The following is a 25327-nucleotide window of genomic DNA, read 5'->3' on the forward strand; positions in this document are numbered from 1 at the left end:
TGTGTTTGACACTATTCTGCTTTTTCATTTGGGTAAATCTGCTTCGACACTGTGCTTCGTCCCTTATTTTTCAGCAAGTTTATTCTTGTTTGTGGTCTCATATTTTGGTTTTAACTAGTTCGAATCATGTACTGTATGTACTCTTCTACATCCGAGATTCATATTGGAATTCATAGGCCTATCCTCAAACTTTGCCCACACTGTACATCACGACTTCACAAGTATGGTTCTGCTCATAATTAGATTTTCTTGATGTTATAATTTGTGTTCCATGTCATTTAACAAAACTTAATTTTGTGCTCAGTTGGCAACACTGCATTGCATATCATGTTATTGAGCATGTCTGTGGGTACAATGTTTGATTACTATACTGTTGTGTAAATGCCATTTTCATTACTTTAATCATTTTGAAGTTCTTTCTGTGCCAGTGTATCTTTTGTATTGTTATTTTTACATGATTCTAGATAATTCTTTCCTCTGTATCTCCTGTGTTTCTGGGTGTCGGCCCGTAAAACTTTGGATTTCTCACCTTTCTTCACTTCTCTATCGATCCCGCATTATTTAATTGGGCAATGCTACTATCAATATAAGATGTTCCCTTGTCAGAGTCTGGACCCGGCTGTCTCAGAGTAAGGTTCTGGCGCTTTTGAGCCTCTTGAACTGGGTTGTACCTTACAAATTCTAAATTTCAGCTTACACACAATTTAAACGATTTCACATGGCTCTCGTCTTTAGTCTATCAGGCAGACACTTAATATATTGAATACTTTAATTCAAGCCTTGAAGGTACAGCTGTTACTGTGTTTTGTGTGTAAAACAAGACAGAGGTAACAATCAAGAAGTCATATTTGTGATGTAACAGTTTGGGAAGAGAAAAATACGATTCTTTCCCCACCGAGTAATTTCAGTGAACATCCCCTTTCTAGTGACGTTGGTGAAGGATGTATTAGTGAACATTTGAGGCCATTTGCGTCTCAACTACGTTTGCAATTTCCGGTTTGCCCTAAAAAAGAATGGACAAAAATTCCCTTCCTAAATTCGGAATGTACTTCCTTCAGTTAAGAACCTGTCAAGCTACCTTGTGATTTAACATTCAAAATGCTATTTTATTTCCTCCGTTACCGTTATTGGCGTTTTGGTTCCATTCTAAGGATACTCATTCTGAAATTTACAAAATGACTAAGACATGCTGCCATTTGCCACTACATACGTATTTGTGCGAGACATTTTCTCACCTAGTGCATATAGAAATGAAATATACGAACACACTTAACCTGGGGTCAGATCTACGTCTCAATTATCCAGTTCTGATACAGACATACGGAAGTTCACATTTGAAAAATAGCATCACTCATCACATTGGCTGACTGTTGAATTCATAATATTAGGCCTAACTGGTATGGTAGTACTTTTACGAATGTCTCCATTTATAATAACATTACACTGCTGTAAATTACACACTTAATGTTTTACATTTGTAATTTATAACTATTTTTATGATACACATATACACATATTAAGAAAAATAATTTTGATTTCATGGGAGGTCACGAAGAATAAGCAGTTGCTATAAATAAGCAAGTCCGCGATATCAGAAAGATTGGGAAACGCTGTTCTAGATCATAAACATATCCCCTTTATATATCACGTGAATGTTTAAATGTCATTTACAAGAAAGAAAAGTTTGAAACGAATTACCATAAAATGCATTTCTACACATTAGTATGTTTAATTAAAAAAAAAAAAAACAATTTAGTGAATCTTGTAATTCTACTCAATATATTTTTTTAAAGTTCTATAGCCGATGTTACACATGCCAGAAGTTTTGCCATTATAATAGAACATGCTTTATCCTCGACAAATTACATTATTTATTTATTTATTTATTTATAGTTAATAGTAAGACATGTTTCTAAAGAAAATAGGACAGGAAAGTATTATCCCAGCATTAGCTTAGTGAGATCGACAATAAAACCATTCTGGATGGCCAGTCACATGATTCGAACCCAAAACCTTGTGAAACAAGAATGCTGAGATTTATCTACATTCACTAGGTGCTAGGACATAGCAGAAAAATGACATGACATTCAGGGGCGGATTTAGGATTTTAATTTTGGGTAGGCCCGCTTCCTCGATTATGGATACATATACACATTTGATTGATTAATGATAGTAGGAAATTAATTTTACAATAGTAGTTGATACTATTTGATAAATGATCATCTACCATTAATATAAATAGTGGAAAATATATTTACCCTTTGTTGTATTTTTTAGCATTTATATGTTTTTCAAAATTTGTGGGTAGCCCCGTGCCTACTCGGCCTACCCGCTAAAACCGACACTGATGGCATTTGCTATTTTACATAGAGGTATATGATACTAGCTGACATACTACCACAAACATTCTGCCCGAAACTATATTCAGTTGATCAAAGGAAGAAAAAAGGACAGATATTCAGAACTTATTGGGAGGACAAGACATGTATGGTGATTAATAAAATGTCACAAGAAACTCAACAAGAAAAGATCATTCTTAATTAGCAGACTTAATATTGAACTATGAAGGAAGTTAGTCAATTGTTATATATGGATTATTCAACTATATGGTTCAGAAACTTGGATATTACGGAATTAGAACAGAAATATTTAGAGCTTCGAAATATGGAGGAAGATGAAGAAAAAGTGGACAAAGAGAGTAACAAACGAAGATGTTTTAAAGCGGATAAGAGAGAAGAGAATGGCTTTAGCCAGCATCCTATGTAGAAAGGTCAATTGGATTGGACACATCTTGCGAAGAAATTGTCTTCTTCATACTGCTATAGAAAGAAAAATGGGAGGAAAAGTAGTAGTAAGAAGAAGAACGAAACTGATCGATAGTTTGAAAAATGGAAGAAACTATTGGGAGTTAAAAGAAGAAGCTGATGATCGCGAAACGTGGAAGAAACATTTCCAGGTCCAAACCTAAAACTAAAATTAGAAAAACTCATTAGTCCTAGGACCTGCGAAAAGGCAGAATACTTAAAAGTAATAATAATAATATGGAGAAAAGGCGTGTGTATATATACCAGGGTAGTTGATACTTTCATCCTTACCTTCAATTTTTATTTACACAAACATGCATTCCTTTCTAGCAAATAAATTTCTTTCAAAATATTATCATACATCAACTATTGTAATGTCAAGTATCTTAATCATTTTTCATATTTATTTTATTTAGTATATCAAACATATAAGCACATAATAAGACTCTTTGACGGCCTTAACCTTACCTCTTATATTTCTCAAAACGCACTTTGCAGTAAAAACTTATACAGTATATTATTACAATTTATCTAAATGATTTTTATACTATTTAAAAATCTTATTTACTAACATCAACAGTAGCAAGTCTCAAATCAAGTTTTATGCTAAAATAGGCTTAAGAGGCTTAAAACAGGCGAAGAGCAATCCGAGAGGCATGAATATGACACTTTTGTAAATAAAAGTTCAATAATCATATTTAATTTTATTGTTGTTTTGAAGAATGTGAAACAGCAAACGTATAACTACTTTCAGTAAGGAAAATATATTCATGTAGCACAGAAAACTGAATTTTTTAAACCTATCTTTCAAGTACCGCACATGTTGTAAGAATCCAAATTTTCATGCTATAATTAAGTCTCTTAAAGTATTTTAAGCAGGGGTAAAAGTGCGGGGGAACGCGGGGACACCGTTCCCACACCTCGAAAATATATGTACGACGTCTCCCAGTTCCTAAAAATTACAATAGGCAAAGATAGGCAGGGGGAACGGCATGGAGTCATGCCGGTACCTACCGTCCCCCCACCTTTTCAGATCCACTTTTACCTCTAATTTTAAGGATGGTTAAATAAATAAATAAATATGTGGAAAACATCAACACAAACGACTATTGTGGATAAAAGTGTAGATGAAAAGTTCTTATGTTACGGCTGCCAGATGTTAAAATTATTAGTAACACTAAGTGAAATAAGAACTTTCTTTAAAAATAATCAATGATATTATTCGAGATGTAACTAGCTCTGATCTGTAATCAAAGAGATCTCTTGATCATCATATGAAACGATTTTAATCTATGCCTTTTCTACTTGTGATTTTCACTTATATAATTCACTGCTGTTATTAACTTTCTGTTGAAATATGTCTGTATCAGTCTAATTTTGGTAAGTCAGAGATTGCTGTATCATTACTTTCAAGCATATCGAAGATGAATGTATACATTCACAAAATCAGCATAAAGCGAAAATGGAGAAAATAAGGCTAAGAAGACTTTTAAAACAAAATATCAACAAGCAAATTGGCAGCAATATTGTGCTTAGGAAAAAAACAAATCGATTTCATCTCTCTCCTAACGCTTTGTTCATGGAAGATAAAACCGGTTTCGTCTTTCTTCTAACGCTTTGTTCATGGAAGATAAAACCGGTTTCGTCTCTCTTCTAACGCTTTGTTCATGGAAGATAAAAATAGGGGTACAAGAAATAAAAAGATAAAAGAAATAAACGGGAATGGATTGCCTGGGCAAGAACATTTTATAGACATCTTGTCCTATGCATTCCTCCAATTCACTAATCATGTCCGACCTCCATTTCAAAAAGGAGATACATTGTCACTTGACGAATGAACAACAGCAATTCCTAAACTGCGAGCAAGTCTTCAAAAATAATGAATTATTATTTAATTTTCTCTATTGTTTGGTTTATATGACTGAGCTTATCTCAGAGATCAGTCACGTAATAATTCTGATATCATAGACTGAATCACTGAAATGATATAAACACGAAAATTAGGAAAACGAAAAATGGATCAAGAGACTGCGATCTTGGTCAATAATTAGTTTTTGGATCAGGGGCCACAAAATGTTTGAATTGCCGCTAAATCGAGGTTTCGTATTTTCTACGGAATAAGCACATCATACTGAATTATAACTGATAGTTTGGGTTTCGCTACGCTATATGCAGTTCTCCAGATAAAGAGGCCTACAAAAAAATTTTTGTTGAAATACATATATTGAGTCTTTTGGGCCAATTGGATAAGGGGCCACAAAATTTTTGAACGGCCCCTAAATCGAACTTTCGTATTTTCTACGGAATAAGCACATCATACTGACAATGAAAGTTTGGGTTTGGCTACACTATATGTAATTCTCCATATATAAGGCCTACAAGAAAATTTTTGCGAAATATATTGGGTCATGGGCCACAAAATTTTTGAGCGGCGGCTAAATCGAGTTTTCGTATTTTTTACGTAAGAAGCACTGAGTTAACTGATAGTTTGGGTTTGCCTACACTATATGTAGTTCTCCAGATATAAGGCCTACAAGAAAATTTTTGGTTGAAATATATTGGATCTTTTGATCTCAAAAAAGATTCATTAACATAGCGAAAATAGGGTTGCTCATTATTAACTCATTACGTATATGAGAATTTAGTCTTAAGAAATAAGACAAACCATATATACATATAAAGTTCACATAGCTCTAAACCGGGCAACAAATGTTATATATATATAGGAAATAAAGAAAATAAATTCACGATATCAATCGAAGCAATTTGTATGTATACTCTCTATGTTAACCACGAAACTAATCTGTAATTTAATCTCCCAATTGTCATTTATCCCAAGTTGGAATTGAAATGTGTTAGAACTAAGATGATTTTGAAGTCATTTGGTTACATTATAGGATAGACGATTATATCTATTGCTTGGTGGTGAAATAAAAACGGAGGAGATAAGTCTTGGAATACTTCCGAAAGAAAATATCATCAAACTGGTACCAATATTATGCTTAGGAAAAAAAAATCGGTTTTATAGTTATTAAACGGTCATGCATGATGGTTGGCATAACTTGATAAATTATGAACAAATTGGTACATTATAGCTAACAAAATTGAAAAAAATATATATATCTTGGGCAAGAACAGAGATGGAAACTAATGCCAGCTAGAATATAGTATTACAGTAGAATAAGAAAAAAAAAATGTCGTTGAAATGAATTGTATTATATAGATACACAGAAAAATACAGTGCTTTACGAACACAAAATTTAAAAGAATTTTTTTTTTTTCTGCTATAAGAATTTGCTAATTTTCCGAAGTTTGAAATGAATAACGTGCCTCTATACTCTATAGAATAATGTGGTTCATCATCTGACAAAGTGACAGAAGTTGAATATAAAGGTGTCCCAAAAATATGGTCCATTTTGATATTGGAAATAAAAGATGAATTTCTAAGCATGTATATTTATGGAAAAAATGATACAGAGTTCGCAATTTATTCTAAAAATGTTATCCTGTTTGAAGATGTCGAAAAAATTCCTACCATTCTGCTCACCATAAGTCATTTTATTACTTTGTAAAGGCACTTTCTGCTGAAAACGTGTGTTTTCAAGGACCCAATATCAGAAATTTTGCTTATTGCTTATTGATGAAACCAATGAAATGAAGATGTGCCTCGTCTGATATTCACACGTGATTTATTCTGTATGAAGTGTCCTTACAAAGCAATAAAGCGACTTACGGTGTGTAAAATGGTAGCTATTATTTGACGTCATCTTCAAAACAAGAAGGCCATCTTGTAAGTGATTTTTGCTTCCAGGATCACCATCTTTTATTTTCAATTTTAAAATGGCGTATATTTTTAGAAGACACTTTTTTATGTCTCTATAGTAATATATCCTTTGTTCTATTGTTATAATAAACATTGTTTTTCACTTAGATAAATCTTGGTATGCATCTAATAATTGCCTAAATTTTCTATTGCCTAATAATTACCTAATGGGGGAAATTTTCCTCAGTGGCGTTTTTCTAAAGCATCTACAACAAACTCATCGCATCACAATTCGCACCCCATTCATTGTTGTGGTATATATTAGTATCAAAACGAAAACATTTCTTCTAGTAATATCATCTTCTATCTTCTTGTATATAAAAATGTACCTATGTATGTACACTCATGTCCAAAATGATTGTCGCCTATCTGTAACTGTCTTCTTGTAAGAATATAATTTGGTAATGATTTTGCAGGGTACTTTTAATACTGATACTATGTGCATAATCGGGAAATGTACATTTCTGGTAAATTTCATAGGAAAAGATTTGTAAATACGAAAATTAGAATGAGTAAAATAAAATGTTGCTAAATGGACAAGGAAGTTTTATTTTCGTTTTATTGTTCTTATTTACTGCTCTTTTGACATGAAATTTTCCACATACATGTCTTTGCCGATTATACACATACTAACATTATAAGAAATACCGAGCGAATTCGTTATCAAATTATATTTCTACAACAACATATTTATAGACATGCGACAATAATTTTGGACATGAGTGTACATATGTACGTACGTTTGAGTTGATTTGAGTTTAAGGTCCCTTTCTGCAGCGAGGCTATACGAGACGAGACCTACTACTTAACATGGAATCCGAACTACATGAGCTCCTGCCTGTATGTACGTTTGTTCGATATACAAATCCACCGTTGGCTTGCCATACTTCGAAGTAATTGTATCGAAGATGTCGAAGTCTGGAAAAGACCAAAGTCTATATACGATTTTTTGATGCGTAATTTAAGGGAGGAGGAAGTAGTTCATAGGGAAAGAGGTGGTTTAAAATGTATGTCAAAAGTAGAGTATCTCACAAGCTCCTCATGTTAGGCATATGAAATTCGGTATGTAAACCCAATTTTTAAAAACAAGTGGACTACACTTATGACTAACAATCTAGAAAAAATATTGTGGGAGTAATACACTCCTAGCGGGGTGGGAAGGGGTGACACTACCTATAATAGTGTCGATTCCATAGTTTTCGTGTGCGCTGAGATGAATATGACTCCTGATGCTGTCTAAGTGCAGCACTCTACGGCATAGGGGCGGATGAAAAAAAAGGGGGGGACGAAAATTAGAAGTCCAAAATGATCGGTATTATACTCTGCGTCACCCGAACTGGCGTATGGCGTCAGTCAATAAGCTCACAGTGCGCTGTTACTAAACCTTCAGTGACGAATCTAATCATTCCTACACAGTCCACAAATACGAACAAAATCAATTATGGATGATTAGATTCCTCCCTGAAAAAAAATTAGTAACAACGCACTGCGAGGTTATTGGTTGATGCATACGCCAATTCGGGTGACGGGAGTATAGTGTAGAGCCCATAGTTTTCGTACATGCAAAGCTGACTGGTAACTATCCCAATGACATTCACGCCGAAGTTTAGTCAAGAACGTGCGAGTCAACAGCCCCTCGAATAGACAAGGACAACACTGAAGGCGTTGCTCCTCATTATTTCTTCTATTTAGTTCTTTATTTTGAAATATTTTCCACAATATTATTCTTCTCATGCAAAGCTGGGCATTTCTGCTAGTATTATATATTAATATATTATTACTATCTTCTTACGGACCATTTTGGTCTGTACCAGCTTTCTTTCTGGGAACGCCATCTTCAAGTAACAAGAACACGGCAACTCCTGATAATGTTGCATGCTGTTGCGACAAAGTAAATATTTTATGTTCTTTATAAATATGCTTTCGTTTTGATGCGAAATATTGATAATATTCCAATCCAACTGCCTTGTTTATGCTTCTTGTCTCAATTATATATTACTTTAAGTGTAGCTAAATTATTTTGTTATGTTCGAGCTGAAATTGTCTGCATTTTACACGCATATTCTTGTAATGCATTTCTTCTTCTTCTAGAGATAGATTCATGATAAACTAGAAGAAATTAGAATAATAGCTATTAATCGAAACTTTAAAAAAAATCTTAAAACTTTAAAAATCCGATTTACTTTTCGTTTTGCAACGATATTACCCGGACTAGTGCTGAAAATATTATGCTTGTATTCTTTGTTAATTGTAAATCAGTACCTGTGTTAAAATATCGTTTTATATGTCGATAATAATTAGAATCATGGCATTTTAAGAGCCGTTAGGCCTAAGCCTTCGTACTTCTTTATGTCGCATCTATACTAAAAATTTCTTCAGTGAGATAACGCACAATAGCGTCACTTTAAATGTATACCTCTCAGATAACCTAGCAGCTGAAGTGTGGTATGTACTATCTATAGAGTGTTTTCACTTCGGTTACTGTGAAGCTTCTTCGATTATTATTAAAGTAATTAAAGTAATTACTGAATCCTGATGAATACTGCTACTTGTATGAATAAAATGCTGCGTCAAAACGTTGGAACTGACATGGCATACTTAAATATATGAAAAGGTAAATAAAATAGGTATACTGATATGGGGTCGCTCTGACACAGAGCTGATTATCTGTTAAAGTTTTATACTGGTCGATTGTCACGTACGTCTACGTCACGATTGAACAAAATCCTAAACGACTGAGTTGATCGCTCAACATATGTTTTGTTAATTCCTTTGAGTTTGATTTATTGACAATAATTCTAGTTATCCTTCTTCTAGTGGGCCTTTTGTTCTTGCAATCACAATGAAGTTTGTAACTTGAAAGAAGTTAACGAGCTTACAGCCGCCAGCTACCGCATGCCGGTTAAAAATATGATAAAGGAGGACTTTAGAGCTCTATAAAAATACTGTTTTCTTATAACTAGAAGAAACGTTTTTGTGTTTATGAGTTTGCAATAGATGATTTAAGAAAACGCCGCCGAAGAAGATGAGTGTTCTCACTGAAATGTTTGGCAACTACTAAATGACAGACAAATACTTAGATTAGTCCACGTGAATATTATTTGTGCCCATGCGTCAGTTTACTTCCGCAGGTTATTAAAATAACTCAGCTCTACGTTAAAAACTAACGCTTTTGTAATGCTATTCTCTTTGAAGTTTTCTTAATTGTTAACGATTGGGCAATTTTACTTTGTTTAACTGAAAATGACTTTTTTTTTTTTTAAGAAAAAAGAAAAACAAAAACAGCTTAAACTTTCTTTTTCCTCATAGTGACTTGCTCCTAGCGTACAAATAAAAATATTCGCTATATTGTAGTATCAAATATTGGCGTGGAAAAGAAAAAAAAATCGTACAGCGACTTGATACTTAATATTAATATCTACCGGTACCTCACGAAGATAAATAAATACAAAAACTTCCTACCTTGTTTCCAGGAGCGGTGGCTGGTGTGACCATATTCACACATCCTCTAGCCCTCAAATCCCAGAACCGAACTGTCTTGTCTTGCGATCCACTTACAAACGTAGCACCACCCCAATTGTATAATGTTAAAACATGGCCTACAGAGAAAACAAGAATAAATCACAAGTTATGATATGAAAGAGAGCTACTTGGTGTGTATGTTACAATTAACTTACCAACAAATAATAATGTGCAGATAGTTTGCAATCATTTTTTCTTTCTTTTTTCCTTGAAGGGTTATGTTCAGGGCCACCTCTACCATACGTGCAACATGTACATTTGCACATGAAGACTTGTTTTGGGAGCCGCAAAAACTGTCATAAAGTCCCAAAATTGAAATATACAGGGTGTTTCAAAAATTTGTCTCAATATTTTGGGAATAATTCCTCACATCAAAATAAGAAAAGAAAGTTCATATGGACTTGTGGTCGGAAGTGCAGAGTTTCGTAGTTATATGGTGCCGAAAACGTGAAAAAAGGAACTTTACAGATCCATAGTTCCACTATCATAGGACCGATCGTAGTTAGGTCACTACATCATTGAGGAACTAGTATATGAACTATCCAAATATCAATCTTCCAAAACTTCCGGTTCTTGCACGATCATTTTTAGAGAGGCTGTTTGGTAATACTTGATCACTCTCCACCTACCTCTTTAAAAACTGTTGTGCAAGTACTGGAGCATTCTGAAACATGGATATTTGGATAGTTCACATATCGGTTCCTTAGTGATGTCTTGACAATATTATCGACAGTTCCCATAGTAGTGGAGCTTTTAAATTTCACTTGTTTCGCGTTTTCGGCACCCGGTAACTCCGAAAATATTCAATTTTGACCATAGGTAAATTGGTATTTTTTTCTTATTTTGATGTGAAAAATCTGTTCCCAAAATATTGTGACATTTTTGTAACATCCTATATCCGAAAAATTAAAAAACCTGTTATAGGACCTAAACAAGCTATTAAAGAAACACTACTCCATGGCAACAGAAGTTACCATAAATCAAAGGGTTAGTGGTCACCCAGCACAAGTTGATTGGTGCTTTTTTTGCATTAGTGCTTTTATTGATTAATTATGTTTTTATGTCCGCACGCTGTATTTATATTCATAACGGTTAAGCCCTCCTAAAATAAAATCGATTTCATGATGAAATAGTACGTTCATTACGAATTCAAGTACGGTCCCAGATTCTAGACCTACATCTTCAAAATTAAAATATATAGATAAAAATTCATTTGGCTTGCTTTTTAAAATTGTCTTTCTAGGTATAAATAACCTTTTCCACTTACAAGAGAAAAGAGAATTTCTACGCAATCCATATTCAGTAAATTAAAACGGGAACCGGAAATAGATGCAAATATACTGATTGATGGCAGTTCAAATTAGGAAATAAAGACTAAAACGGAACATTTAGCAAAACGGTTCGTTACAACCACTAATCTATATATTCCTGACTTACATAAATATAATTAAACATTTTCATAAATTTCAAATCAAGACGCCAAGAATTTTACAAAATTGTTATTGTGACTTAAAAAGTAATAACAAAACTTATTGTTTAACTATAATAATTCCAAATTATAATTAAGAATCACAAAGGCGTGAATACTCTTACAATTAATGACCGAGCAATGCCATCTCAACGTTAACACACACTGACACAGAATTCTTAATCCACGGAGTTCATTGAAATAAAGCACACAAACAGGAAGCCATAAAGATGAGGATTTCCTTAATAGCTAACCTGAGTGGCCACTGAGCGCCTGGAACGGTGTTCCAGTAGCACAATCAGTGACGTAGATCTTGCAATCACCAGCACCACCACTAATCAGCAGACTGGACTTATTACTCATGTCTTCCAAGAAGCACAGATCTCGAACAGTTCCATCGTGCATTGTCAATTCAATTTCTTGGCCTGTAAACAGTAAAAAGAAAATTATGAATGTATAAACATTAAGTTACGTTAATGATTACTGTAACACAGAGATAGAAAAACGAAAAATAAATAAAAAATATAATTACAGTATATATGCGGTACTTCAATTAAGTAGGGAGCCGCGGTGGCTCAGTGATAGAGCGTTCAACTCTGGTGCATGGGGTCCTGGGTTCAGACCCTACTCCCGCCAAGTAAACTTTGTGGTGGAGTATCCTTGGAAATCTCCCGTTCCCTCCCACTTTCTTCATTCCACCATTTCATTCATTTCTCATCATCACCGTCTCCTTTAGCCTAGCCGGCATAAGCGTGGGACGTAAAACTCAAAAATTTCATTTCATTTCATTTTCAATTAAGTAGTTTTAGAAAGGGCATGCTTCAGTCCTGGCAGAAGTGAACAGTCAAAAAACATAACTGTATGAAATCATAAGGTGAAGGTACGCTTACGTGCATTCAGCCACAGGTAGTAATATATCACAACCCGAATACAACTTTACTTGAAGTACTGCATAACAGTACACTAACTCCCTTTTAAAAGGAACTATAATTATCCAATTTACATTGTTTAAATAAATGGGTTTTGGGTTCACACAATATATACGTAAGATTTTGCGGTTCCACACAAAAAGTATCATGTCAAATTGTAGAAATTTTACTGTAGAGTGATTCGAGTGAACCAGTTTCTGTTCAATTCTGATGGATTACTGAAGAGACGATAATCCTTGTATTAGTGAAAATAATCAGTGCTGAAGTTCTAAAATTTTCACAGGGCATACGCTGTTTTATGAATATCTATGACTGGCATAAAAGACATTTTATGACAAGAGAGAGGGCATAATTTTTTTAAAAAATAAATAAACAATGTAAAACCCATGTATTAATAATTATTAAAATTAAGGGCTGCAATTCTGTTTTATAGTTTACACGCATTTTATGATTTTACAATTTTCTTGATCATATTCCTTAAACAAACCACTTCATTAATAATATAAATGGATCCAGATAAGCAGAAGGAACCAGCCCACTGCGAGGAGGATCGGAGGAAGTCGCACCTGATGTATCACAAAGAATTAAGAAAACTGTGATGAAAAGTACGGTGGAAATACGAATACTACAGTTAAATAAATTATTTAATATTTATATTATATTTGTATTAATATTCAGTGATCAAAACAAGACGAACATGAACAGAAACAGAGCGGACGTAATATTTCCACTTTTCTTTCTTTCTTTCTTTCTCCCTCCCCCCCCCCTCTCTCTCACACACACACACACACACACACACTTGCGAGAAAAGAAAACGGATCTTTTTTCGTGTAATTGTTAAGAATATGATACAAAAGATAGTGATATAATTAATTTATCACTCGCAGTCATTATCTGATTAAATAAATAAATAAATACATAAATAAATAAAAAACGAAAAATATAGAAAGTACTATACGCCTTGAAGCAGAAGGTATACTCTAATGGCAAAGATATGGTAAAGCATAGGGTGTACGGTATGTACTACCGAACTCTTAACTACAACCCTGAAAATAATAATAATTCGCAAATTTAGATGTTTTATAATCTTTAACTAAGTTTATATGGATTAAATATATCCCAAGGGTCTTCACAGTAGGAAAAAAAAAAAAAGCCATTACTGGACCGCTCTCCTGTGCCAATCTAATCAGGAGTGTAGTCACGGGGTAGCGTCGTACTTCCATTTTGGAGTGTTTCGAATTTCCACACTTGTTTTTGAACCTTTCAGCGTCCCTCTTACCTAATCAGGGGAGTCTAATTTTGTCTTACAGTTCTTGTTTGTAAACTATGTATCTGCATGTCCTCTGTTATTAGCAGCTATTGCTTAAGAAAGAATCAGAATTTTCAGTGTATAGTTTCAGATAACACCATAACAGAGAAAAATTTTACATGTTTTTACAACATTTTCTAGATCAGTGGTTTTTGAATCTTTCGATACTCGCGGATCGGCAAAATACACAGGGAGATGCTGGGGACCGGAAAAATATAAAGCACCACAGTTCACTTACATGTTTAATTTTAGTATTTAATATTATTATTTATAATTGAAATATGAATTTAAAAGTTTCGAATCTTAGAGATACAGTTACATTTTGCTTTCAAGTTTGAAATTTTACAGTCGCACAACCGTTTAGTTTATTTTCTCTGAAAAGTCAATTTTACGGACTCAATGCAACTTCTATTGTTCTTGGTTTGCCTAATTCTAGTCGATTTATGGAACCAACGTTGTTGTGCGGTGCATCATGTTGTAAGATAAAGCTAATCACCCGCAGAAAGAGGCGAGATAGAATCAAACTTCGGTGTAGATCGGATAATCTCCGGACATGAATTCTATACGAAATCTCTTTGACATATCCAACTTAACTTTTACAAACGGCCGCACATATTCGGAAATAAACAATAGTTACTTTAGGCACTATGTGATGAATGGTACCAACCGGTTACAGGAAGTTACCCACGACTTACTGGATACCATGCCACGTAGGACTGAAAGCTGTATGTGCACCCAAAACTAGCTCTATCAAGTACTAACTTCAGCAGCAGGAATAGTTCCTTTTCTACAATGATACCTAGCAATGACAACAGGTTCATTTTAGGAATGTGTATTTATACCTAAGTTAGGGTAGTGTAATTGAAACTTATACATTTTCCAATAGAAACTGGCAAAATTTTCATGGACCGGTGATTGAAAACTACTGTTCTAGTGGCGCACAGTGAGCAAAATCTATGCCCGAAACATTAACGTATCACCTCTTTGTCAGTGTTTCTACGGCTTTGACAACAGAAGAGTTCTTTTCAACGTTAATCTCTCTGTCATTTTGAACACAGGTAACATAACGACTCTGATGTCACTGTACATTGTTTCATATAAGACCTTCTGGATGAGGCACACCGGATTCCTATTGTCATTTGCAATTTTTGAGTTGGCCTTCTGCCCTTTTAGGAGTTTTGCTCGAAATATTTTTCATCAAAATAACCTGAAAACATGTTTCACAGCTTTCACACTTTCAGTTGTCTCAGAATTACAGAGAGTGGCAACAATCTTTTGTGCATCCTGACTTTGATTTATCACATCCCACCGAGTGACCTGAAACTTGTACCATATTATTTTTTCCTTGAGTTATTTCCAAATTATATATTCCTCGACTCCGTTTAATAATTAAAATATTAGAGTTGCTCCCCGCTTACTTCTCTGGCGACAACACTGGTGAAATATATTCAGCTCAAAACATCAACCTTTTAACATAATGGAACAAGGATGTCGGTGTTAATCGCAAATCTCAACTGTCTCAGAATTATAAGAGAAGCAACGGGCTTTTATGGACACCCTGTACATAGAAATGGAAAATTTGTAAAAGTAACTATAATCTGATACTGTAAAATGCATACAAAAATTGACTATAAAGACACTTATTCTAAAATACAGAGTTGAAAACCGCGTACGGATCATTCTTGTCACAGATTAGATTTAATAGAAAACAACGGGCGTCTTTCTTGATAGTACTGTGATATCGTTTATAAGCTGGTAATAACAGATGTAATCTTTAGTTTCACTAGCGTGAGCTATACTTTGTTTATGGAAAATTACTACGGTCGACTGAATTTGTTTTGATGAATAAGATACGCAATATAATGTTTTAACCACGGATTCTTATTATTTTTGCTAACGGTACTTAATATTGAATATTTCCTTCTTCCACATTCATCACATTGATGTACTAAACACTTCCTTCTTCTGGGTAGACAATCAGTTTCCCTTTTCTTTTTTTTTTTTTTTTTTTTTCACATGATTGTTTTTGATACGCCTTTCTCTTTGATCAAATACTTGAGATGCACATGGAATACAATGCTATCATCTTCAAAAGGAAATTATATTGCTTATTATCGGTCTAACATTTACCATCACTTATTATGTTACATAATTGTAGTTACAAATCAAATAATAAATCTTTTTCTCTTCTAATGTCCAGATAAACTTATCAAAGTTATCAAATCTTACACAGTGCTCCAAAAGTCTGGAAGCATAACAGATTTCGTCATTTTAATCTCTTTCCAGGTAGAGGAGGACAGGTCTTGTCTATGGAGCAGGTTGATCCTACCATTATCAACCAAATGTTTGAAAGGACTAACAGCATCTAACTCGGGAACTCCATGAGATGTCAATGAGGTACCGAAGAGCCAATTAGCTCGTTAAACAGCCCTCATCATACTATCATATTCAAAAAAGATAAACTTTTAATCGGCGTTTTCGGAAAGTTAGCAACGATATCTCACGAACAAGGGCAAACAGAACCATTCTGAACACAGAATATAAATCAGCAACCAGCAACGTACCTTTCATAATTGTTGTGTGAATGTTATGAGGATAAGATTCTTTTTCGGAAGTGGTTTTGTTGTAAAGCAGCCCAGCTTTGGTGGTTGGTTAAGCTCTAATTGCTGATTTATATTCTATGTTAAGAATGGTTCTATTTGGCCTTGTTCGTGAGATATTGTTGTAAATTTTAAGTTGATTTTCTCGAAAATGTGCCTTTAGTTCTCGAAAAGTATATCTTTTCCAGATATGATAGTATGATGACGAGCTAACTGACTCTTTGGTACCTCACTGGCATCTCGTTAGGTTACCGTGTAAGCCATTCTATTTGGTTCAAGACATGAAAACAATGTGCATTCATTTTCTCATTGTTACTTTTCTAAAGCATAGTCTATCCGTATTGTCTTAAACTTCTTGGGCTGTTGTCGAAATAAATAGACTTACAAATACAATACTATAGCCCGCTTTTACACTTTTCAAAGGACCGGAAGGAAAATGGTTTATTTTTTTATATACGAGGAGCTCGAAAATACTGTTATACCTGCCGTTATCCCATGCATATGCATGTAAAAAATGTTGAATAGGATAATACAATATTGGCTAAATAATATGATCTCTTTTGCACTATCAACTTATCTCTTCTTCTTCATACAGTAATTCAGCATTAAATGTTGCCATTATCATTATTTTTACGATGTTCAGCCAATGACTAAAGGATATTACATACAACAACGGAACTGGAAAACAAGCAAGTTTTTCGCGCGCAAAATGCATTGGAATCAGGTTGGTGGACACAAACCATGAGCACATCATGCATCAACTAGGCGAGAAGCAGGAAGCCATGATTGCTTTCGTTGTCATAATCGATTCTATTATGTATCTATGTGACGCTCTGTTGTTTATATGCTAGAGACCGACTTGACGTGCCACAGATAAGTGGGAAATTAAATATTCATAAACACTAAAATGTTGGTTATAATACATTGTGAATATATAAATACTGACGGAACCTTAAAAAATACCCTAAAGACAGGAAGGTAAAGCGGGGCAATATTGTTAATACACACAAAAAATTACTAAGTCATCTTGACTTTTTAAAAGGGGTATTTCAATACTGTGCTTTCCTCTTAAACTTTATTTCACTGATTGATTCTGTATTACAAATAATCGGAAATCATATCGAACATTTTCTATAAGAAATTATCATACAGAATTTTGAGATCCATATATTACAGAGTTCACATTGAAATTCAGGTATTGATTTTGCTGAATTTTCATGACTGACTAATTGAATTTTTCCTAATGAATCCCGCAGGGTGAAGACGACCTGGGTGAGAGTTCATGAAGTTTGGATCTCACCTTAAACTGTAGGTCCATTTATCATATAGCTTTGGTGCTGAACGGGACGCTAAACTCCCAAATAAACCAACCAATTATCATTTATAGCTAGGTTTAATTTTTTTTCCATTGGCCTCGACAATCTCTATAGATGTCGAACGCTCTCCTTTTTATTTTTTAAATTCAATATAAACTTATTTTCTTACTCTAAAATTTATTAGGAGTCAAACATTCTGTATTTAGAATACAATAAAACACTAGTACCGAACAATAATTACACTAATGGTTGACATTCTGAATATACTCACAAACATAAACAAGTAAACATATATCATAATCTGACCTCTCTCTCTCTCTCTGATTATCTACTATCAACAAACCTAACTCATTTTTTCTTTTGTCGCATTTTCTTTTCTGAGTCTTTCTCTTATATAATCTTTTGAATGTTTTAATTCCTTGAGGTGTTCTTCCTATCTTCGGTCCTGAAAAAAAAAGAAAATCCTGACTCTTCTGTGAAACATAGCAAATTTTCTTGACTTCGCATATTTTGAAGCATTCCTTTGACTTTCTTTCATTCATTTTAATTTCCCTGACTTTCAAGGTCAGTGTGAATTTTTTTTTAGCCTTTCAAAAATAGTTTAAATCGACCATAGAAGTAAAAAAAATATATATATATATATATATATATATATATATATATATATATATATATATACTGTAGTACGGAAATACTTAAAAAGAAAGTTTACCTTCCAAGTTAGATGTTTCAGCATTGAAATGCATTAACTTGACAGTCTTATCGTTGCTTCCCGTCGCCATTAGATCACCCATGGGACTCCACGCCAAGCAATAGATGGAGCCTTTGTGATGTTTGGTACGTTTGAAGAGCACAGTAGGTTGATACGTTGTATGGTCCTCTCTGAAATACAAGACCGAATTACACAGATAATCAAAATACTGACGCAATTATATTTACACAGTTGTGATTTTTGCATGAAATACATATATCGGTATATTCGTGCAATCACATAAGACGAGAAGCAGACACTCTTGACAATTTTTACTTGTAATATGTAAAAAAAAGCATAAGCACATTCACCTGCAAATATAATTCTTTCCCACAACTTAAACAAAATAAATAAATTAGAAAAGTATAAACTTCATAATACAGCACCATTCCCATTTGAAAATAGGGAGACGGGTGGATATCTACATCGTGGAACCGAACCGTAATACGCTATATGACACACTTAGAATGTGTATATAAAATATATTATCGAAGTACGGAGTAGCTTCTACAAATAATTCTAGAGCATTTATTCTGTATATGCTTCAAGCTCTAAGTTTCTACAGGGTTAAGAGTACGCGAACGGCAAAAGTACTATTTATTGCCTGCTTCTAATAGCTGAAAACACTGAGCGCGTTGATCACATCATCATGACAAAAGTCATGGCCACCAACATAAAATACATCATGAGCACGGATTTCATGTTTTTCTGATATATTATTTCGTGTTAGCAGATTAACTTACGTATTAACATAAAGTACGTCACTGCAAATAAATAATATTGACTGCCAAAAAGAATGGATCTTGTAAGGCAATATATACTACAACTTGCGTTCGAACTAACTATCGATTACTTAGCTGTATCGGATGAATAGTTTCACTGTGTAGAGCAATGTTTCTCAACCTGTGGAGCGCGTGCCACCGCTGGTGCGCGAGCCATTGGTGGTACATACTAGTGCTTGGAACTTTCGGGTAAATGGGTACCCGCCCGCCCGCTTGTTATCCGATGCATTCGGTTTTACCCGATCGAATGCAAGCTCAGGATTATTTGACCTGTGATCTGTATTCAAGATGTTCCGTCCCTACCAGACAATCTTGCAGACCTGAGAAATCGCATTTACGCTGACGTTGCAGAAGTTACGCCCGATCAATTGGAACGAATGTGGGAAGAAATTGAGTCCCAGTGGGATGTTTGCCTCATCACCAACGGTTATCACATCAAACCAAAATGAGAGTTTGATGTTAAACTCGAAGTATTTTACTACAAGCTGACACCTCTTTCGTTCCTGTGAGTAATTTCATAAATTTCTATATGCTTTCAAAGTTATAAAGTACTTTTTGACTCACCCTGTATACTGTAGTAATGCTGATGGAAGATTCAAATTACTTAAATTTCTTTCTAAGGTAAAAAGTTAGGAATCTATAGATTCTAGGCTTTACATTTCCGGTGTCACACTTTCAAAATATTTCTGGAAATAAAAAGGGGTGGAGTAGCACCTTAAGAAGAATGAACTTATCTGGACGCAATTTTACTTTCCACTTCCTGCATCCTCCCCATATTTATGATCCTGTGCTCCTCCATTTAATTGACTATCTCTACCTATGATCTGATTTCAGTTTTGGCAAAACCAAATTTACAAAGTTAGATATTGTAACGTTTCAACAGAAAGCTACCATAAGGAATAGGGGGAGGATCCGTTATAGTCACCGAAATCCAATTACCCCTCTCCATTATTTCACATCTGAAACCGTTTACTATGACAATGAATCACTGAAAAAGATTACTACATAGCAAAAATTATAAGACTATACTGACTGCCTACACCGAGGCCTTGCACATTGTATTCTTCCCTTCCCAGACAATAAATAAGTACGGTTTTTCCTTCAGCGTTAGAGGAAAAGAAAGAAAAAACATTGCGGTGCATACGAATGTTTCTCAATTATTTCTCACAATGAACAATCGGTCTTTCTCATTCTTTCACAAAGGTTACGTGAACTTTTCTTTCACATGAGACAGCTTCTGAATTCAACTCAAAACTTTTGACGATAAGCTACTGTACATAGTGGATAAATCATAAGGAAATTTATTATGTACTTTCTTCTAAAAACAAAGTTATCTTGCAATAACAACTGAAGACTACGATCTTCATATAAGAATAGAAGTCATATTAGAAAAATTTAGTCGACTTCAATTAATATACACTGGAATCACTTCACGTACATTACCCAAAGATTACCTAAGTTTAACCTCCTACGCTGCTAAAGTTTATCCTCAGAGCTAGGCAACGTGACCCCCAAATTTACCATTCTTTCCCTTCACCAAGATCGCCGATCCTGGAGGCGGGGAGCCCAGCCCCCAATGCTCATGTGTACCCCACGTATTTTTATGTTTTTTTTTATTGTTATACATATTTTTTATGAATATACAATTTTTGGCATAATTTGAATTCAGTTTATCTTAAAATCCTTATATACGTCTTCTTAGACCCTTGTCTGCAACCAAACACACATGTGAATGCCCCACCCCACCCCACCTAAGTTACAGACAAATTGGAGCCCTTGCCCTTCCCCACACAAAAGCGGATACCAGACTTGGTTGTGACAAAATCAAAATAACTTGCTTTCTTGAGTACGGTACATTTTATTCAATTTAGCGATCGATCTTAAAAACATCATTATATGGTATATTTAAAGTTCGATTGTGGTATTTTCAATAAAACATTATATACAATAAAAGTTCATGTGTGTAATCTGCGTCCTAAAACCAGCCTGTGGGGATCCCTTCATGAATTTCCTTTAATACTTCTGTTTATATATTCTGCCAACAATACAAAAGGACAACATTACTCAGTTTAGTGGATGCTAAACTGATGTTCCCAATAGCCATTCCTAAGGTCACAGTTACCTCCTTACCAAAAAGGTAAAGTTGAGTAGAAGCTGCCATACCTATATGCTCATGTCTACGTTCCCAAGATGTAAAACATCTGATTGAACAAAATTCGTTGAGTTTCAAGTCTATATTCTGTAGGCTAAAGAAGTTGAATAATGTATAAATTATCATGATAGGGTTCGGAGCTCTTAAAAATGCATACGTATGTGTATATGTAAATACATAGTTTGAAAGTTAGTGCATATTCTAAGGGTACTCACATATTTCTGCATATATTTGAAGTTCCGAATAATTTTAAAAATATTAACGTCTTGAATCGGAAGTTTTTGCCCAAATCAAAGATCAAGTCAATCAACTAATACATGTGTGAGGTAAGTAAATCTTTGCCAGATGAATGTTCCGAACTTTCTGTGCCGTTGTACGAATATTGCCCAACCACGCCAACTGCTGAAAAGTCAATCTTGACCTATAAATTTATTTTAATAGAAACAGACGAAGTTTGACACCAATAAACTTATAAAAAAAAAAAAAAAAAAAAAAACTGGTACTGTATTGTTAAATTTCATTCTGTACACAGTAAGCATTATAAACAAATGAATCTGAAGTGAACAAGCCGAGGTGAAACGAACTCACAAGCTCCTCCTGGTCATGGGTGGAGTTAGGAGTTGTCACCTGGGGGCAGATCTTTTGTCTGCTGGGGGCACGGTAAATACAAATGAAAATTGAAGGATCTTATAGGTAGTATTTTTATTTTTTGTCAAAAAGTTGGGGGCAATGACCCCCTACGCCCCCCATAGCTCCGTCTATGCTCCTGGTGGAACACAGCCTCTGTTGTCGAGCCAAGCCTGTCCTTGGCCAAAACTGACAACCAAATATATGCCTCGTTAGTTCCTAGGCGACAGGCTACTTGGCCACCGAATTTTGCTTAGATACGGCCAGTAGTTAATGGGAAATAAAGTACCACATACAAGACGGTTAAGCACCTTCCTAGCCGGGCCCGGCAACCAGATACAGCAATCTTTATTTCCTAGACCACGGACTATTTGCCCCATCAAATTTGATTTAGATCCAGCTAGTAATTTTTGAGAAATAAATTACTACATGCAATATATAAAGTATGCTTGGTTGCCAGAAACCCACCTACTTGGGTAATTACCAGTAAAACCTATTGTCTATTAAGGTAAGTCTTGTTATCCATTTCTTTTTCCAAAGATTTCTGCTCATAACCGTAAAAAACAATATTTTATTAGTGGAGCTTGCAACAAAAGTTTTTTTTTTTTTTTTTTTAATGATGAAAACCAGTGGCGAAGCGTACTATGAGGCTCTGAGGCTGGGCCTACCCTATTCTCTTTATCTTTGGTTTCTTATAAAATAAATTCAATACTTCAACATTTCGTTTTTTCGGTAACAAAATAGTAGGTTGGAAACACTCGGAGCCCCTTCCTTCTCGGCCTCACCAGCTCGCTCGCTATACACGCTTACGGGCTATGCTGCTCAGGAAGCGAAGCTATTGTCGCTGGGGATTGCACACATTGTTATGAAGGTGGGAAGGCTCGCCTCTGGGAGTTTAGTTTTAGCGTTGAAGGAATCTTTCTATGCTAATATGTTATAAAATGATTTCTTTAACACAGAGTAAGAAGTTTTTGTGTAGAATTATGTATTTCTGTAAGTGATAACTTGTTTAATTTAGGTATGTACTCTCAAAGGAGTTATTCAGAGTAGCTGTTTATGATACATTAAATGTTATTCGTGTTATTAATTTATCGGGCCTACCTTATTTGTGGGATTACGCTTCGCCACTGATGAAAACACAAATACAATATGAACAAATCCTCCTACAAATGGCTGTATAATACAGAGGCTTTGAGTGGCCAGTACTAAGAAATTTGGCTTACCAACCAACACTCTTTTCTGTCCGTTCGGGAGATTTTAAAAAAAAAATCTTAACTACTTGATAGATCGGCATCAATTTTGTCCAGGATGAAGAGGGTCAAAAGTTAAGAGCCGACTTCGCTGATGGAAGAGATTCATCCAATTGATCCAAAGATATGCCACCATGTATTTCCACAAGAAGCAATTACAGACAGCGAACTAGTCTTATTTTTTTTAAAAAAAGGTAGCAGTGCCTCATGTACACCACGTGAAGAAGTTTGGTTAGAATCTTGAAAGTAACTGAATAGTGTGGAACCAACCTGGCCTTTAGGCAGAGAAGTAGCCGAGGGGAGATTCCTTCCGAAAATTGAGGTGAAAGGGGGAAAATACTACCTAACCAATTCTTACGTAACTTCCAAAAACTGTAGCAATCGGACCCTCCCCAAAATGTAGTTTCTGGTTACGGGCCTCGCTTTAAGTAAATCAACTCCGCATTTCATCAGCAACATATCCTCACACCAATTTATACAGATCTGCTCCGTTTGTATGGAAATGTAATAACTTAAATTTGTATGCACATGGATAAGGCCTCATCACATATATCCTATTCTACACAGATTTCTGCAACAGATGGTGGCAGACACTTCAGCATCCACGCTAATCCCTCCCAGGACATTCAGTGAAGACACCTGATGCCAGTCCCATGGATTTTTGCGAATTTGTCCTATTGAAAAGAGCACTTGCATCTCGCCGTGTCACCACTGTCCGTGGCCTCTGGAAAGCCTACCAGGACGAGTGACTCAAAATTTCTGTTCATGTACTTCAACGGTGCCTCATACAATGGAAGTTACACTGCAGGAATCTTGCCAAGATACATGGTGCTCACATCGAGGGTAACTGATACTGGTAGTGCTCCTAAGGTAGGCGAGACGTCAACATCGGACATATTATTATGTAGCCAATATTATTATGTATCGGGTGTTCATTTATTATGTAGCCAAAATCCACTGGTGGAATTCTTACACTGAAAAAAAAAAAAATCCATATGAACCAAAAGTGAAAAACTCATTGTTTCAAAGTTACGAGATGCCGAAATCGAGAAATTTGTAATTTTGAGGCTGTCTAACTCGAAAACTATGACAGATATCAAAGGCGATTAAAAAATATTGGAGAAACTAGTACACTGTCTATCTAAATAAGCAAGTTTCAAAGTTGGGACGTATCGGCGAAACGGATTTTATAGAGGGAGCTGCGGTATAGGTTCTGCTCTTCCACTTCTCTCTCTAAAATCATGTGCGCCGGTACAACCCAACTCTAAAACATGGGTATTTGGATAGAGAGTGTACTAGTTCCTCTAATAGTTCTTTAACCCCATTTGATATCTCTTATAGTTTTCGAACTAGGCAGCCTCAAAGTTACAATTTTCTCGATTCCGGCATCTCGTAACTTTGAAACAACGCGTTTTTCGCTCTATGTTCATATGGACTTTTCTACTGTTTAATTGTAAGGATTTCAGCAGTGGATCTTGGCTACAAAATAAATGAACACCCTGTACATAGACGGATCAACCTTCTGTAACGTCCGGATCATTGTGTTGAATTATTTAAGTTAGTCTCTATCCATTATGTTAAGTCAAATGAATATATAAGGAGGGGTACTGTAAACGTCTTACTATTATTATCTCAAATCATTTTTGACACGTCTGTCTGTTTTTGGCCTTGACCAATCTCAACCAAACTTGGTTCAAATCGGTCAAACTGTTTCGGTAATATGCACGAACGGGAGTCACTTAACGAGAGATTATTTTAACCGTCACACCATACGTACCTGTATAAGCAAAGACAATCATGACAGACTGGGAACACGGAACAACAGATAACGAGGCAAACACGCTATTCGATAGTGGTTATGTTCAAGTTAATGTAGTAGCACGTTACAAAAGACTAACCATCCTCTTCATATGTATAAAATGCGAACTTAGATTTCATTGCAAAGATTGCAATAACATTAACATTAGTTACACTCGCCAATGTTAACATGAACG

At 34.9% G+C, this 25327-nt stretch overlaps 1 protein-coding gene across 7 annotated transcripts in view; it reads right to left on the reverse strand.

The window, feature by feature from the left end:
• The window catches only part of LOC145690219 (WD repeat-containing protein 47), a 584313-nt gene that overhangs the window by 8040 nt on the left and 550946 nt on the right, over positions 1 to 25327 (reverse strand). For all 7 annotated transcript variants that reach the window (XM_081764893.1, XM_081764894.1, XM_081764895.1 and 4 more), the window contains 3 exons: positions 18484 to 18653; positions 11872 to 12042; positions 10090 to 10226 (listed from right to left, as the gene is read on the reverse strand). In XM_081764893.1, coding sequence (XP_081621019.1) covers positions 10090 to 10226; positions 11872 to 12042; positions 18484 to 18653 — 478 coding nt within the window. The remainder of the gene's footprint in view (positions 1 to 10089; positions 10227 to 11871; positions 12043 to 18483; positions 18654 to 25327) is intronic.

Source organism: Thermobia domestica, chromosome 7 (assembly GCF_964235325.1).
Source record: "Thermobia domestica chromosome 7, izTheDome1.hap1.1, whole genome shotgun sequence".
NCBI lineage: Eukaryota > Metazoa > Arthropoda > Insecta > Zygentoma > Lepismatidae > Thermobia > Thermobia domestica.